Below are 17,500 nucleotides of genomic sequence, written 5' to 3'. Positions count from 1 at the left end.
TCCTTTGCTCTAAATCTAATGCTTAGAAAATTATCCAGAAGCAAATAATTACTGTGTAAAAATGTAATGAGATAAGATAAATCTTGACAAATAAAAACAGTGTAATAAAACAGAATGCTAGTTAGTCTTTAAAATGACAATGTTGCAGCATGCAGATGTTAGAATATGTTGGGCCAGAAAAATATCTTAAATGGTATAAGTGCTGTGAGAGGAACTATATAAAACTATGTTTGTGTCAACAAAGGTGGAGCATTTATGAAAAAAGTCATCTGAAGATGATGAGAATGGAGATATCTTTTTATTCCAAAAATGTGATTATCAAACCTAGCCAACTAAATGGCAATGCCAAGCTTCCATCCACACAGATTCTTCTTACTTGAGACATTGTAAAAGGACCCTCACTTTGTGATAGCGACTTACTTTGAAGTCTTTAGACATACTCCTAGGCGAGATTTGGCAAAAATACTTTCAAAAAATCAACTTGGTTTCCTGATCCATCTAGAGCAAGAGGTTTAATAGATATAAGATTTTAGTTTGCACTGACTCACAGTCTCCAGAGTCAGATGTGGCTGCACGTGAAATCTGTCTATTAACTGGGTGTCATCTCTTTGGCAGGGTCCACAATGCTAGACCATTTTAGCACTGTCACCGCTTCTCTTCAGATAGCTGCCTTCTGCTGGCTCATTAGCAAAGCCTTGAGCAGGGCTCACCGTCTACTTAAGGGAGTCCCTTGGAGGGCAGAGTGTCTCCACTGTGGTCACTCTGCTGCCAAGGTCACTGATTAAAACAAATACAGGAGACATGTTTTCTCTAGTTCCATAACACCTACATAACATAAATACAAGGAAGATGTTTTCTCTAGTTCCACAGCACCTACATAGCCACAGCAACCTAACGTTTACAGTACAAGGAATGGCCATAGGAAAAGACATGAGGACTTCCTTGTTCTCAGTTAGAACCATTCCTGGATAGGAGCTATGCCTGCAAAGACAGATGGACTTTAATAATGTGGAGGGGTTGGAAGTCTGCAGGTCCACAGACTCACTGCAATGTATACTATACTATGTTAGCTTCAGTCTCCTAAGGAGGCATTCCTTGCCCACCTCTGGGTGGTGACCAACACCCTGTTGACTAGCAGAGAAAGCTGATCCAACATCCTGAAAAACAGGTTAAAAAACAAAACCAAAAACCGTTTGGGGTGTATGAACTTAACAGAAGGTTTCCGGACAGCACCTGAAGCTTGCAGCTGCAGTCTCTGCCTGGCTGCCCCCGCTTCTCTAACGTTCCCACCAATGCATTTCAAAATGTCGTGGGTTATGGCTTTTTTGTGTGTTGTTACTATAAAATCTTTATGAAACTATTAATACATCAGAATATGAAATGTCGAGCCATTGGCTCCAGGATAGATTATCTTGTCCCTCTTTGAGGTGAGAGCAGTGTTTCTGTAACAACAGTCATGATACACAGAATGTAAGAGGTGAAGCCAATCACTCAGTTCCAACTACAGGTTTCTATTAACTTAAATCGATCCAAGTTGAACTAACAAAGTAAAAACAGTTCCTGAGGTACTTTGTGTGCTCAGGGCCTCTTTCTCTCTGGAATTCTCTTTTAACTAAAGAACCCTAGAGAAGGCAGAGCTTCAACTATGTGACTCTGAGCTACATGTGTAATCCAAGTTAACACTATGTCCCAGGGCTGCCAGGGCTGCTAAAGGAAATGGCATTCATGAATGGAATCACATGAATAGGAAGTCACTTTCCCTCTTCGGCTTTCTGCTGCATTGTGTCTTAAAGACTGCTACTACCACTCACTCGGTAGTCCAGAGGTAACATACCAGCAAAGAACATCTTAGAACCTTTCTTTCTGTCAATTTCAACTTGGCTGTACCTAAATGAATAGAAATCTATGACCCAGGAATTGAAAATAGATCATTACTTCTGTTATCAACGTGATGAAGGAAGACTTCTATAAGAATCGATTTGTTATTTTAAAAGACACAGATTGAAAAGTCCAAAGTTAAAACAAACAACCACCTCACCTCTGCCCCACAACACACTCAGCCGGGCAAGCAGGGCATGCTGAGAACTAAATAGCACAGTATCTGGAATCTAAAGCATGCATTTAATCCACACGCAACAGTCCACACATTCTTAGCTTGAATTTATAGACAAGGTGAGCAAAGTCAGTGGACCTAGGTGACTTGCTCAGATGTCCATCTCAGACAGCGTGTTCTTTGCCACCATTGCTTTCCAGTTTTAGGTGAACGGCCCCCAGGAGGCCAGCCTGAAGCACACTAGACACACCTTCTCCTTGGTGCATGCAAACTCATTCTCCGCTTCCGCCAGAAGTCGGTCAGCTTCCCTGAGTTCCGAGCGGCGTTTCAGGAGAGTTTTCTCTAGGCACTCAATTTCATCTACGATATCCTCATGATGTCTGAGAGACTTTTCTATTTCTAGTTCAGTCATAAGATTCTCAACATTTCCATCAATGAAGTCCCTAAAAATTACATAAATATCAAGAGATTTTAAACACAGACAATATGGCAATATGGACACTGATAGCCTATGAAGAATATTAAAAAACTTACTTTGTTTTTTTTTTTTTTTTTTTTTTACTTCTAAACTACTCAATAAATTTACTAACAGAAAAAAAGTCACCTTCCTTCCTTCCTTCCCTCCTTCCCTCCTTCCCTCCTTCCCTCCTTCCCTCCTTCCCTTTTTTTTTTTTTTTTTTTTTTTTTTTTGGAGGCAGGGTTTTGCTGTGTAGCCCTGGCTGTCCTGGAACTCACTCTGTACATCAGGTTGGCCTCGAACTCAGAGATCTGCCTGCCCTTGTCTCTCAAGTGCTGGGATTAGAAGTATGTGCCACCCAGCACCCAGCTAAGGAATTTGCTACATGTTCAAACTACATTCTTATTATAAACACAGTGTATTCCTGGCAGTAAAAGCACACTATGTCACAAGACTTGATGGACGAGGGTCAGCAGCTGGCCAAGACAGCATTGCCACATCATTTTCCTGAAGAGCAGAGATAAAGGAAATGACTACACAAAAATTTCCAGTCCCTTAGTTGTCAAGGACAGTCCCAGAGCATGCAATTCTACACACTACACTGTTTTGTGACTGACTTCTTTATGTTGGAGTAAAACTGTCATAAAAGATTTGGCAAAAAGTCATGACACAAAATTCAGTAACTCAAGGCTAACAAGACAAAATTATCTGAAAATTGGCTGCTTGGCAGAAAAAACATTATATCAAACTCAGCACATTGATGCTTTCCTTCTTTCTTTAAACAAAGGCATGCAGATAATTTTGGCTTTTTTCTCTGAACACCAAGTGTTACCCAATTTTCCTAGAGTAATCATTTATACTGCTAGAGTGGGAGAAGTGGACCTATGCCCTGCCTGCTCTGTCCTCTCCCTAACATGTCCACTCACATGAAAAGAAGCTTTATCCCCCCCCCCCCCAAAGCAGGAAGCAAGTCCCAGTCTCCTCAGCATGGCTCTCGCGAGAGCTGCCCACTCCTAGGCAGCAGTGGCCGCATCTCTCTCATTCTGCCTGCCTCACAGGCCTCCCTAACACACTAAGGCCCAGGCTAGTCTACAATAAATGACAAAAACTAGGGAACTGCCATAACTCATGACTAGTACAGAAAACAGCATTTCATGTACCCAAGCAGACAGCAGAGGCATGTGAACTAGCTGACCCCATGCTAACACTGGCGCCCACAGATGGAGGGCCAGCTATTCCCCTCAGTGACTCTGGCTGGTCATAGCACTGCTCAAGCGGGGCTATACTAACGGTGACTAAAGGTGACTAACCCTGCACTGTACAAGATACCTGAGAAAAAAAAGGCCGACTACAAAAGGGACCCCTTACCTTTAATGTTTTAAAGGTTTTATGTGTATGAATGTTTTGTTTGCATGTCTGTATGTGCACCACTGAGTGTCTGGTCCCAGAGTTCAGAAGAGGATGTATCTCCTGGAACTGGAGTTATAGGTGTGTATGAGCCACTATGTGGGTGCTGGGAACTGAACCTACACCCTCTGTGAAAAGCAACAAGTGCTTTAACTTAAAGCCCAAGCCACCTCTGCTGTCTGTCCATCGTCACTTTTGTTTTGAAAGGCAGGACAGAGAGACAGGGCTTGGGGAAGGCATGTGAAGGTGTGGAGGCAGAGCCAAGGGGTACATGGGGAGACCACAGTTCAGGCCAAGCACTGTGGGAGGCTGAAGGGTAACAGAGTAGGGCAGCTGACACTGAGTCACAGTGTTTTCTTGACAGACTAGAGAGAAAGATTTTAGACATGGTGGCAAGTATGGAGCCTCCTATGGTGGTTGAGGAGTCCTCTAATTAAAGGCCACAGCACAGAAATAAGAGAAAGGGGTTAGTTAGCTTTTTGTATGCAAAGTCAGAAGGACAAGGAAATCAAACCGATGCCTTGGAGAACAAGGGTTGGAATTCCTGTTGTCTACTTTGCTATGGTGGCTGGAAAGGAAAATGATTATGCTGTTCAAAGACAACTATAGAAAAAGCTGATCTGAATTATTAACCAGGTGGCTTTAGGTGTGTGCTGTCAATGGTATTTACCACGTGGGCAGTAAGTTAAGTGGAATTAAATTCTGTTTCTTAGTTCCTATTGCCAGCTCCACCTACACATGGCCAATATTTATTATTTTGCAGTTAGGATCTAGGACATTTCTAAAACGAGAGAATGATTTACGAGGCAGTGCTAACTGAGAATGTCCTTCAGCGCTGATATTATATCCTTTGAATTATAAAAATACAACGGTGAATGCTTACTTTCGTTGTTGGTGTCTCTCAATAGTTCTATGTAATTCTTCTACTTCGAGTTCTAATTCTTTCTTTTCTTGCAAAAGGTCATCAATATTACGGTGCAGCTCGTCCACTTCTTTCTCAGAATGCTGCCCGGATGCTTTCTGCTGCCGCTCTTCCCGCTGTTTTGATTTTAAGTGCTGCATTATGTCTTCTAGTCTAGACACTTCATTCTCCTGAAAGCAGAAAGTGAATGCATTATAGAAATGCCAGAGGATGTCTCTCCTGCTTTGCTGTCAAAAGTTGAAACTAACTAGTTAAAGTGGTTACCCTGAAAAATAGTAGGAGATTCTAAGTCTTCAGTATGGAAAGAAAATTTGAGTCAAGCCACATGGCACAGATGAAGCTGACAGACTCACATAACTCTTCCATCAGTATAACCACGTATTAGAAATTTACCACCTCTCTCTGTCTCCAGAGTTCAGCATCTAGCAGAAGAGACAAACTGAAGTCTCTCACCACTCTGGACACTGGGAGAACTGTTTAAATAAGTTCCCAGAAGAGGTATTTTGCCTGCATTTAAAAAAAATAATAATAGTAAGGGAGGGGAGACCCAATCTCAAGAAACAAGAAGGTAAAGTGTAAGGAGGTCAGAAAGCACATGAGAGGCTGGCGAGTCATGCACTTCTGGAGAGGAAAAGCAATCTGACAGAGTATCCATAAATGCTTAACAGACAGAACTCTCACAAGCTGTCTGTACACCATAAAGCCGCAGAGAAACTGAGTGATTCCTGCATGGGGGCCTATGGACCAAGCGTGGCCTGCTAGCAGGGACTGTGGTCTGAACACTATCTTCTCCTCATTATTCCCTCAGTGGTGAGTTGAGAGGAGAACAAAGGCCCCGAAAGCTCGGAGCACAAAAGAGGAGCTGGGATGAAGTTTAGTAAGTTAGAACCAAAAAGTTAGAACCAATCAGATTGGGATCTAGCCTAAGACAAGAATACAAGGCACATGTAAGAAGTCAGTCACCTAAGACATCTTCAAATAAAGAAACAGTAGAGAGAGAGTAAAATGCTGCTTAAAAAGTATTTGTAGAGGCTGAGATAGCTCAGTAATTCTGTTCTGTGTGTGACAGTTTCCTCCTAGACTGAAATTTTCCATCCTGCAGGAAGCCCCTTAAGCAGGAAGGTAAAGAACTCAAAATAGCTTCAGGGCGTCTCTGAAAGTGACCAGATTCACTAGGCCCCTCCCTGTCAGCACGTCAGCACAAGCTGAGAGCTGCAAAAAGGCACTGAGACCAGAACAGCTGCCTGGATGAAGCAGGAACCAATGCACTGCCTGCGAAAGGCTTAGACAAGGGAGTCGCTTTGGAAGGCCACTCTCAACCTGCTGAGCTGCCTGCTGGCTGTGCAGTGTGCTTCATGTCCCACATTCTGTGAGCCTGCTGGAGTTAGTCATGCTGATGCAGCGCTAGGAGTTACTGCTACACCTGTAAGCAAAATCTCATCACATTCCTGTAAGCAACCCCAACAAGACTCACTGGCTCACTAAGTTGTTTTTTGGTGGTATCTACACTTTAGTCTGTTGTAGCCACCTATCTGGGGTGAGTAGATGTGTTTGTTGTATCTCCTGGAAAGCTGTCACACAAATGTTCTTTCAGAGGACTTAGGTTCTTCTCCCAGAACCCACACCAGGCTTCTCACAACTGCCAATAATTCCAGCTCTGGGGTTGTGACTCTGACTTCTGACTGAGGGCACCACATTCACATGCACACCTTCCCCAACACAAATACACATGTAATTAAAACTAATAAAATCCTAAGAGTGTAAAGTACTGGGTATTATTAACATCAAATAGGAAAACAAAACTCAAATGTCCATATAAAAGTAATAAAATAATTTATAATCATCAGTTAACTCAGAGATAATTCCTGCATGCTGTTTATACATATCTGCATATACAGGCACACATGTACATGTGAAGCATGCTCACATATGTACAAGCTATAGGTACTAGTATGTGAGAGCTTTATATAAACACTAATGCATGGTACAATATGGATAAAGTTGCAGTCCCCACTTACTAGGTTATGATGCTCTGGGATGTTGCAATGCTGCACACCCGCGGGGACAAGGGGAACAGCGAAGTTGGCAGGAGGAGGTCCATATATGATGGGGGCTCCAGCAGGAGGTGGGCCATAAACCACGGTGCTGGGGGTCAGAGGATGGCTCAGGTTGGACAATGGAGGCGATGGTGCATACAGGGCCACTCCCTGGGGTACAGGAGACCCATCAGGAAGCACAGTATACATTATGTACCCAGGGGGAGGCACAAATGGGGGCTCCTCCTGGTCATCCAGTCCACTTTCTTCCTGGCTATCTCCACTGTCTGCATCTTCTAAGACATAAACAGGAAAGTAGGAAAACAGATTTAGGAAGAAACAGCGAGACACTAGAGATGGAAAACAACTGTGAAAATGATCAACTGGAGGTGTAAGAAGCAGATCAATACAAAGTGTTTTCAGAAGCCAACATTACATGTTTAGTCACCATTAATTATTAATGTATTCACCAATCATTTGCATATGTGCTTCATACTATATAAAATATCAACAGAGATGTGTTAGGTCAGACAGAACTCTACATCGACTACTGCCACAACATGTGCCACTCTAATTTGATGGGCGACTTCTTTCTTATTCCCTAAAGGCAGGGACTATGTCTGCTAACCCGACAATAAAACAAGCACTCAGTAGGTACTTCCCAGTAAATAGTCCCCGTTTGTTTGCTTTTGTGCTGTTAGAGGTTATATTAACGAGATACATCCCTATCCCAGCAAATACTTCCTTAATTAACAAATCATCAAAAGGTAGCACTACCGTGTCATGTAAATCAACTGTCTCAGAGTAGCAAAATGATTTGACTATGACCACAGAGCTATACAATACAAGAGCTTAGACATACCCAAGTCTTACTCTTTGTGCAGAGGTTGGAAGATTAACCTCTGACAATTTTAGCAGAGCTGTTATGAAAAGTCATGGTAAAATAAATGGTACAATACCCATGACTCAGAAGCATAAGCCAAGACGCTGCTCAGCTGGAATGGAGGAAGGAGAGTGGAGGGAAGAACCATGCAGTGAGCAGTCTTACTAAACCTCGAGGATGGTTTGGGATTACAGAAAAGTGGTTTAAAATGTGGAGGTTTAGGGGTGAGACTGTAACTTGGTGGCATGTGCTAGGCCCTGTGCTCAACCCACAGCACTGAAAACAAAGGCAGAGAGCCCTGAGGAGCAGGAATGCTGCAGGTATTTATAGATCAGCAGCTTAGCCTTCATAATGCTGTACCCCACTAACACCGTTCCTCATGTGGTAACCCCCAACTGTAAAATTATTTTCATTGCTACATTATAACTGTAATTTTGCTACTGTTACCAATTGTAAAGATCTAATATATAGGACATCTGATATGCGACCCCTGTGAAAAGGTCATTTGACTCCAAAGTAGCTGTGACCCACAGGTTGAGAAACGCTGCTTTAGATAGAAACCCTATGGGAAGATAGGTTACTAGTCAACAATACAGGATCCCACAGGATATCCGAGTAAGAAAAGTCTTTGGAATGCATCTGTTTATTTCAAGGAACAATAAGAGGTTATTAACTAGGTACGAGAAATGCAGCTTTCCTTATGCAATGTGGCCTACCTCTCTTTGAAAATGACTTATGCAGAGTGCTTCTGATGGGGGAGTAGACCCAGTACCCTGAAGCAGGCAGAGGTCCACTGCTGTCCTTCTCTTCTTGCTGTCCAGGCTGTGGTTTTCTAAGAGGAGTTGAGGCTGTGTACTTTAGACCCAAACCGGAGTCCTTGGTGGCCTGAGAACTATGGCTGGAAACCTGAAGCAACAGGAGACACTGCCTATCATCATGGAAAGGCTGGCCTTTAGACACATCAAAGTGGACAGCCAAGGCGAGATACATGGAAACTAAGAAAGAATTTGTTATTTCCTTATCATGACTCTCATTTCTTATAGATAGAAATAAGAAGTGATTACAGGTATAAACTATAGTCCATACACATGGCTGAGCATATTAAATCTGACACAACAGTGTCAGGTAGGCTGAGCGGCGAGGACTATGGAAGCAGTACGTGGAGTCCTGTCAGACTGCTCTGTGAAGGAGATGGCCTCTCTTCAAGACGTTATGCAATAGTGTCCATTTCCCACCCGGCTCTATTGGCCGTTCTCTGGGAACACCGGTCATCGTGGTACTGAAGTGGTAAAGGCATGTTACCTGGCTGTCTGAGCTTATTCTATGCCACAACTTCCCATAAGAGAGTAGCAAATCCCCCCTAAGTGACCAGACTCCGGGTGTCCCTTCCTCACACCTGCACTCGGCACTGCCAGTGGTTTCTCTTCTGCCTTGTCCTCAAGGGCCAGCAGCTGAGGTAAAGGAGCCCAACACCTTCAAGGAAGCTGGAGAGCAGTGCTCTCTGGGAGCATGCTTCCTCTACCCTCCCTGCTTCCCAGTCTGTAGGTCTCGTCTCCTGGTGCACACTCAGCACAGGCGGACAGTGTTGTCTCTTCCTTGGTGACAGGGTGTTGGCGTCCTTCACATTTCTGGGGGGATTCTGCACGTGGGTTCTGACAGAGTCTACAGTCAGAGCCCTGGGGCCCTAGTGCCCGTGGTGCCATCTCTTTGCCCTGCAGTGACTCTCCGAGTGTCATTAAGGCCCTCTGCTTTGGATAAGCCCTTCTTAGATCCAGTCCTCACTTCTAAGCTCAGGTGGCAAGCCCACCCCTTAAATGTGCCTCTTCTTTCTAGTTCCACTCATCTAGCTCCGGTCTCTTCTGTCTTTCATGTGGGAATTCAAATAGTGAAAACAGAGAAATAGATAAAGCTCACCTTGCTATAACTCTATCCTGTGCTAGAACACTCTCTTGACTCGTAGTCTACGAACCGTAATCTCATTTCCCATGACATAGAGAGTGGCCCCTTGTTAAGGATGGCCCCGTGGGTTTAATGAAGATGCCCCATAGGCTTCTGTATTTGAACACCTGGTCCCTAGTTGGTGGTGCTGTTTGGGGAGTTGTGGCCTTGCCTGGGGCAGGCCTGGGGGCTCAAAGCCTTTCACCATTCCCAGTGTGCTTGTGCTCTCTGTATCTGTGGTTCAAGATGTGCACTTTCACAGGTCTGTCCCAGCTGCCATGCCTCCCAGCCACAACAGACTCTTATCCTTTGGAACCAGAGCCCAAGTAAGCGCTTTCTTCTCTGAGCAGTATTGGTCATGCTTTATCACAGCAGCAGAAAGTAACTAAGACAGCCCCAACCTACCTTTCAGCTCATGCTTCAGAGCTCCCAGCAAACCATCTAACCCTCAAGGGTCCTCACAGAGCCACAGCAACTTTCCTCTTTACACATGCTGTGTCCTCCTTCTTAACACCCTGCTGGGTGCCCGCTCGCTGCTCACCTCGCAGCCTCATCTACTCTGCTCCCTTCCTGAACTTGCTCATGAGAAGAATCCCTGAAACCAACCTCTCTGCACCTAGAGCACACACCCAGGGCAAACCTGCTGTCACAGCATGTCACTGTTTTGTAATTACGCTCACACGGCCCATGAGTTCGGAGGGCAGGGCTGTATCCGCCATCACAGCACTCTAATACAGCCTAGCACTGGCCTAGACTGGTGAACACCCAAGGATTGTTTTAAGAAGGAAATGAAACCCAGGTACCCATTATCCTGTCCACACCTCTGCCCAATTCTATAATCATTCTCAGTCAGCTCTTGGGGCTTAGGTCATCCTAACCTTTTACCTACTTCTTGACACTGGCCATAAAAAGGCAAGCACTATTTTCTGTGGAATAGCTCGATTTTTACATCTCAAATAACATACAACACTGAAGAACCTAAGTGTATGTCTCAGCAGAGAAGTGTTTCAGCACCTGCTAACAAATTTGGGGAAGGAGAAAAACTCAGTATATACTTCTAGCAACACAGGATTCCTACTTTTGACGATGGTGCTGGTGGCATGAAGTACCACCAGCCTTGTCTTTTGAAAGGATCTGCCATGGTGCTGATGTACTCATTCTGAGCAGAGACTGCATGCCGGAGTTCAGCGATTTCCTCTAACACGTTCTCAATGCCTCCTTTTTCACCTGGAAAGGAAAGCCACTGTATGAAGGAAAGCCACTGACTGTATGAAGCAGCCATGCAGTCACAGGCTTCCTCTCTCTCCCAACACAGAAAGGAGACTCCAGGAGAGCCAACAGAATCTACCATGTCTCCAAAGCTGACTTTCAGCCTGCCCCTGGGTAATTAAATTATTTTTTGTTGAACACCAAGTAAACATCTTTCTGTCCAACAATTATAAAGTAATTTGCAGAAAGTTAACAGATGTATAAACACTTTGTCTTGCTAAAATCAAATCCCCTAGTACCACACTCTAAAATGCTTTTTAAATTCTTTAACTTATCAGGAAAGCCATGACTCTCTAGATCAGGCATGGAATGACTTCCTTCAGCTAAGTGCTTTTCTCTACAGGCAGAAGGCACTTGAGTTTTATAATGACAGCACCATCCCAAATCAAAGCCCAACAGTACTTTACCTGTGCCCGTGAGGTGTAATACATCCCGGAGCCTTGTGATCTCAGCCCTTTGCTTCGCCATGGCCTCGTTCAGCGCCTCAATCTCTAGCAGCTGGGAGTTTGCTCCTTTAGCACCTACGTCTGCATTCTCCATCTCATCTCGGAACTGTTAAAAACCACACACAAAGTGTCAATGAGCACACTCAGGTGCATTTACCCATGTAACTAAGAAGCCTATCTTCTTCTTCTTCTTTTTTTTTTTTTTTTTACTTTTTACCAATGAGGAAACCATCTTACCCCTTTCATTTTCATGGCACTGAGCAGGTGAGGCTAAAGTGCTGCCTACTGAATGTACTTCAGTGCTTTGAGCAATCACCTGCAGAGCTCAGTCTTAGAAACCCAGAGGAGCTAGCAAGAGGCCACCTCTGGGTACCAGCACTGACCTGGCCCTCTCTCTCCCTGAGAAGGTGCTGCAGGAGCTCGATCTCCGCCTCCGCTCTGGTCAGGTCCTTGGCTGCTTGCATGGCCTCTTTGCTGAACCTCTCTGCCTCCTGCAGCTCCTATAAACAGATGGTGAGAAGGGTGCTGTTGTCACAAATGCTCATCTCCAGTCCTCCTTCCTCTCAGAGTGATCCCCTGCCCCCATCCTATAACCAGCCTGGCTTATGCCTCCACATGTGGTGCAAAGCCTGATCCACCCTGGGGCAAGTGGAGGGTTTTGCAAGAGGAACAAGGACATCCTCTTCATTATCCTAGCCTGCCATGGCTGTCTTTCTGGGGTCTCGTTCATCATTTTCTCCTACTTTAATCTACTATCTCAAGCTCATTAAAATCTGTGTCCTACTGAGCATCATCACCATTACCGCACAGAGCACTAACAGCCTGTAAGGTAGGATTTCAAATATATACACAAAATAAACATTTTAAGGCTCAAGATGAACATGGTGGCACACACACCTAATCCCAGAACTTGAGAGGCAGAGGCTAGTGGATCCCTGTTAGTTCTAGGCCAGCCTGGTCTACATAGCTAATTCCAGGATAGTCAAGGCTACACAGAGAAATCCTAGCTCAAAAAAAAAAAAAAAAAAAAAAAAAGCAAACAAGAAGAGGAAGAGGAGGGAGGAGAGAGAGGAGGAGGAAAAGAAAAAGGAGAAAAGGAAGGAGGAGGAGGAAGAGAAAACAATTTGAGTTTCAGAGAGACTGAGTGGCAAGCCTTCAAAGCTGGAATCCCAGCATGTATGTGGCAATAACTTCTCCAAGGAGACTGTTATCCTTTAATATTTATTTGATGGCTCCAAATAGATTCTTGGGAGTTGTGATGGAATATAACCACCGGTTCTTAAAAGAAACAGACAGACTCAGCAGTGGTAGTACACACCTTTAATCCCAGCCCTCAGGAGGCAGAGGCAGGCATATCTTTGTGAGTTCGAGGCCAGCCTGGTCTACACAGTAAGTTCCAGGACAGCCAGGGCTACACAGAGAAACCCTGTCTTGAAAAACCAAACCAAACCAAACCAACAGAAAAAGCAATCAGTGTAACAGTGGTTTGTAAGATGACCAGTTTGCACCTAGGATCAGTAACACATGCTTCTTCATTTTGAGACAGTACTGAGCACATCCTGACCAGCCTGGGTACTGACCTCTGCTCGCTCCTGATTAATTCTCAGAACAGTTCCATGCAGGGACTTGAGCTGGTCTTTGGCAATGGTGAGCTCAGCTGCAGCTAGTTTATCAGAAGCAGCCACAGCTTTCTTCAGACTCTTCAGTTCTTTATCTAAACCAAGAAACTGCTCCTGAGATCTGGCATCTTCACGCTTCTTCTAAAATAAAAGAATCATAAATGAAATAAAAAGATCACTTAAAAGCAGTAAATTAAGGTGTAAGCCCCAAGAGGGCCAGGCTCTGTTCCCTGACACAGCACATGTTTAGAACAGTACCTGATGCATACCAGGTGCTTCAACATTAACTTCACCAGAGATTTAAAACAAGTTGTGTGTGTGCGCGTGCATGCACATCTGAGTGTGTGCACACTTGTGTGTAGATACAGAAGAGGGTACCATATGTCCTTCCCGATCATTTCCCACTGAGTCCCTGAGCCCTTTGAGACAGAATCTTGCTTAGGGTGTGTGTTTTCTGAGCTGGGCTGGAGCCAGGAAGTGCAAGCATCCTTTTGTGTCAGTGTCCTGCACAGCTCAGACTGCAGGTGTATGCAAGAGGCCGGTTTGCTGTGCAGGTTGCTAGACTCGGAACTCTGGTCATCATGGTTGTCAGCACTGCTCCTAACAGTTGAATCATCTCTCCAGCTCCCTACACATAAACCCTTTTAAATAATGTTTTTCTTAGTTAAGAATGTTGGGCTGGAGAGATGACTCAGAGGTTAAAAGCACTGATACTGTTCCAGAGGACCCAAGTTGGATTCCTAGAACTCACATGGTAGCTTACAACCTGTAACTCAAGTTCCTGAAAATCCAACACCCTCTTCTGGACTTGGCAGGCACCAGGAACACACATGGTACATAGCATAGACACAAAACACCCCTACACATAAAAATAAACAAATACATACATATATGCATGCATACATACAGACACACATACACAGAAGAATAAACTTAAGCAAACAACCTCCCAAAACCCAACCTAATTTCTTAGTAGCATAACAGATGGGCAAACCTTCAAAATAACTGTATCAGGCCCTGGATATGTGATAGTGAAGACCTTGACATTTTTGAGGGTATCAAAATGGACAAATCACGCAGGATCTTAGGCTTAAGAAGTTTGATCTTTAATAGTGGAGGTTGGAAAACAAGGAGGGTCTGACTCCAACAAGTTTCCCCTTTTACAAAGGTAGGCTGATTACTCTGTGGACCTGTGTCATGTGTAGAATTGGGAAACCAGCTAAGTGGGCACAGCAGTTGTCCAGGAGGAGGATGGGTAGACAAGGGTGGTGGAAGTCAAGAGGACTTGGTGACTAAAGGTTCCTAGAGGGTAGATCACTTGCTGAGGCAGAGAGGAGAGGGAGGGCAGATGAGAGAAGGAGGCGGCCTCCTTCACAGTGGGGTGAGGTGAGTTCACTGGCGTCGACTGACGCCATGTGAAATGTGACAGTGAGATGTGGTGAGACTAGTCACTGTGCTAGAGACTGATACTCTACCTCCCCCAAGGGAGAACAGACCCCAAGAAAGTAGGGAATCTAAGTTCTGTAAGGAAGTGAGACAGGAGAAAGACAAGGAACTTGAAGCTACTTATGGGTGAACAAAGACTCAGTAACTGGCTGTGAACTCTAGGGTGGACAAGAAGGAAAGCAGAGACTGAAAAGCTAGAGGTTGATGAATCAGAAGCTCAAGGAGGCAGGAAAAGCATTCACATGTGGGGGCTAGAAAGACAGGGGCTAGAATTAGAGCAAGATGCTGTAGTCTGTGGTTTCAGAAGCATGGAGTGAAATTTCTGAATGTGACTCAGGAGATGACACTGGGGTAAGTAGAGGAAGACTGCGAAAATGCCACCAGAGAGACCAAGGTATTACAAAGGGAGGTGAAGAGTGTCAAAGTAATCCCCATGGATGTACTCAGGTATAAGCCATCCTGTTATCATTTGTTAACTATCACCTAAATGACCCTAAAGCTGGGTCTCCCATTTCCAAGTCTCATTTCCCTCTACAGTCTCAGGTCCAAGTACCCAGCTGTGAGGTCCTGCTCAGCACTGTGCAGGCAACACAGACAGCTGAGTGTGGGCTCTACCTCTGACCCTGTCACCAGGAAGAACCTGGGAAACGGGTCCCTTACTTTCCTAGGCTTCTCACCTTTTTCTCTAACTCCTGGAGTTGGGCCAGAATTCTTTCCTTCTCTTCATCTGCTTCCTGAAGCTGGAGGTCTGTAAGGCCTTGGATTTTTTCCATACTTTTTAGGTTCTCTTGCAAATAGTGAATTTCATTTTCTAATTGCTGGATTCTTGCATTATGTTGTCTTTTATCAAACTTGATCTGTGAGGAAATACAATTAAGAACTTTTTTCTTTTTTTTTTTAAGAAAAGCTCTTGATATACAGACCAAGCTAGCTTTAAACCATGCTCCCACCTGCATACCCTGAGTGCTGGGATTTCAGGCTTGTGTGTGTGTATATATGTATATATATATATATATATATTATGTATATACATATATACATAAACATGCATGTAAACATGCACATATAAACATACATATTTATACATACATATATGCATGCATACATACATATGTACGTATCTGTATGTCTTAAGCAAAATAAGAGTGCTGTGAAGCTATCATTTCCTTACTAGGGAATATAACAAGGTTTTGTACTAAACAGTGACCAAAGATGTTTTGATCTTGTTTTCTGGGATTTGACTGCTTGCCTTAATATGAACATCAATAGGTTAAAAACAAACAGATTCTGGCACAACACTATACTTTAGCAAATGTGGTATTATTTTTCTGCTCATTATAAAATATCTCTCACTTGCATTGTAACAAGGAAACCAGTGTTACAAACAGGCCCAGCTTTGACATCAATAGCTATATTCAGCATTGGGCTTTAGCACAGCACTGAAACGTATTGTGAGTGAAAATAATAATGGGTATGCTGATTTACATGCTGCCAACATTTGCTGAAGGCCTCCCTCCCCAGTCTCTGCCCTTCCTTACTCTGGCTTCAAGTGCTCTTTCGCAGGCCTGCCTGAACTCCTCTTGACCATTCGCCAGTTTCTCTTGCTGGAGAGCCATTTCTTCATGGAGTTTTCTCTCTCTAACTTGGGCTTCCTCTTTTTCCCACTGGGATCGTGCAAGGATTTCACTGAACTGTTTCTGTAGGTCAGCAAGACTTTTCCCTAAGACATCTGAAGGACTATGGATTCTATGGAGAAAAAACAAGAAGGTATAATTTTGATGCAAACATGCTCATGCTAACATTAGGAGGAGAGAGCATTGTGTGAAGGGACTGGTATCTGTGTAAGCCATTATATGGAACCACTGTGCCATTCTGAAGACACAGGCTAAGGATGAGTGTCCATTAACTTGACACTATTCTGCTTTGTACTGCTTCTCTGCCCAAAGGCTATAATGTGGCTCTTCTTTCTGATCACATACAATGTACTTTCGAGAGACTTAACACCATTATTAGAATTAAGCAATCTTGCATCACAGCCTTTCAGAAACATTAGTATTACAGAGCCTGAGCAGGACAGGCTCATGGCTGGTCCCAGCCACAGCTCTGAAGAGGGAAGATTCACACTAACTTGGGGTCCTGTTTCCTCTTACCTCATCTCCCCAGCTCCTAGTTTCAACCTTTTCCTTAGCTCGTCTACACGAGCTGCTACTTCCTCTGGATGAATCAGACCGTCAACCACATGGTTAAGGTGATTCTGAAACTCTTTCAGCTGCTTCTTTAACAGGCTGTTGTCATCCTGTGTGTAGAGGTAAAATGGAAAGGATGCGTTATCTTCCAGCAAATGAATTCATTACTAACATGCATAAACATATCTTGGCTACAGAATGAAACTCGTATGATGCCTCCTTCAAATACAAAGAATTGCTAAAACATCCCCACAATATAAAGAAAAATGTTTATATATCCTAAGTGATGAATGCTACTCCCTTGAATGTCCCTAATAGCCTCAGGGTTACTCTCCTGCAAATCCAGTGCAGCACTGTTAGTTACAATGCAGTACCTAAATTGGCACATCCATTTTTAAGGGCCTATGGCATTTAGAGGTCTCATCTGTAGACTGACTCCCCATTACCCTGAGACAGCTTTCTCTGGACAAGAGATTGTCCTCCCCTACTTAACAGTTTTTCAACTTTCAGAAGAAACCATATTTTGTGGTGTGAGAGAACCACAAAGAAGTTCCAGCTTGTAGACAAACAGGCCACCAGGGTAACAACCACTCTACAGTGCACCGAGATGCCATGTTCTTTACAATCTTTCTTCTGTTTTTGTATACCATCATGTTTCTGATAAATCACATCAGAGAGTATTTTATTATAAAATAAGCTTTGTGTTAAGGTAATTTTTCCTTACTATAATAAATGTGAAGGAGACTCCCACACACAGCAGAGGTTCCCCTTCAGACCCTGATTAGGCACAAACCACACCCAAACACCCATTTTCACAGAGAGAGTCTTTACTAAGTGG

At 43.9% G+C, this 17,500-nt stretch overlaps 1 protein-coding gene across 11 annotated transcripts in view; it reads right to left on the bottom strand.

Annotated features, from left to right (window-relative positions):
- The window catches only part of Cntrl (centriolin), a 75,176-nt gene that overhangs the window by 18,810 nt on the left and 38,866 nt on the right, over nt 1-17,500 (bottom strand). For 10 of the 11 annotated variants that reach the window (XM_021192972.2, XM_029536468.1, XM_029536464.1 and 7 more), the window contains 11 exons: nt 16,627-16,772; nt 16,015-16,222; nt 15,154-15,333; nt 12,992-13,171; nt 11,795-11,911; nt 11,373-11,517; nt 10,775-10,923; nt 8,475-8,664; nt 6,858-7,171; nt 4,801-5,009; nt 2,304-2,496 (listed from right to left, as the gene is read on the bottom strand). In XM_021192972.2, the coding sequence (XP_021048631.1) occupies nt 2,304-2,496; nt 4,801-5,009; nt 6,858-7,171; nt 8,475-8,664; nt 10,775-10,923; nt 11,373-11,517; nt 11,795-11,911; nt 12,992-13,171; nt 15,154-15,333; nt 16,015-16,222; nt 16,627-16,772 (2,031 nt within the window). The remainder of the gene's footprint in view (nt 1-2,303; nt 2,497-4,800; nt 5,010-6,857; nt 7,172-8,474; nt 8,665-10,774; nt 10,924-11,372; nt 11,518-11,794; nt 11,912-12,991; nt 13,172-15,153; nt 15,334-16,014; nt 16,223-16,626; nt 16,773-17,500) is intronic. The other variant, XM_021192973.1, reaches the window with a different exon arrangement.

This window comes from Mus pahari, chromosome 3, assembly GCF_900095145.1.
Source record: "Mus pahari chromosome 3, PAHARI_EIJ_v1.1, whole genome shotgun sequence".
Classification (NCBI taxonomy): domain Eukaryota; kingdom Metazoa; phylum Chordata; class Mammalia; order Rodentia; family Muridae; genus Mus; species Mus pahari.
Note: the sequence above shows the minus strand (reverse complement) of the source record. Positions and strands in the feature narration are given on the sequence as shown.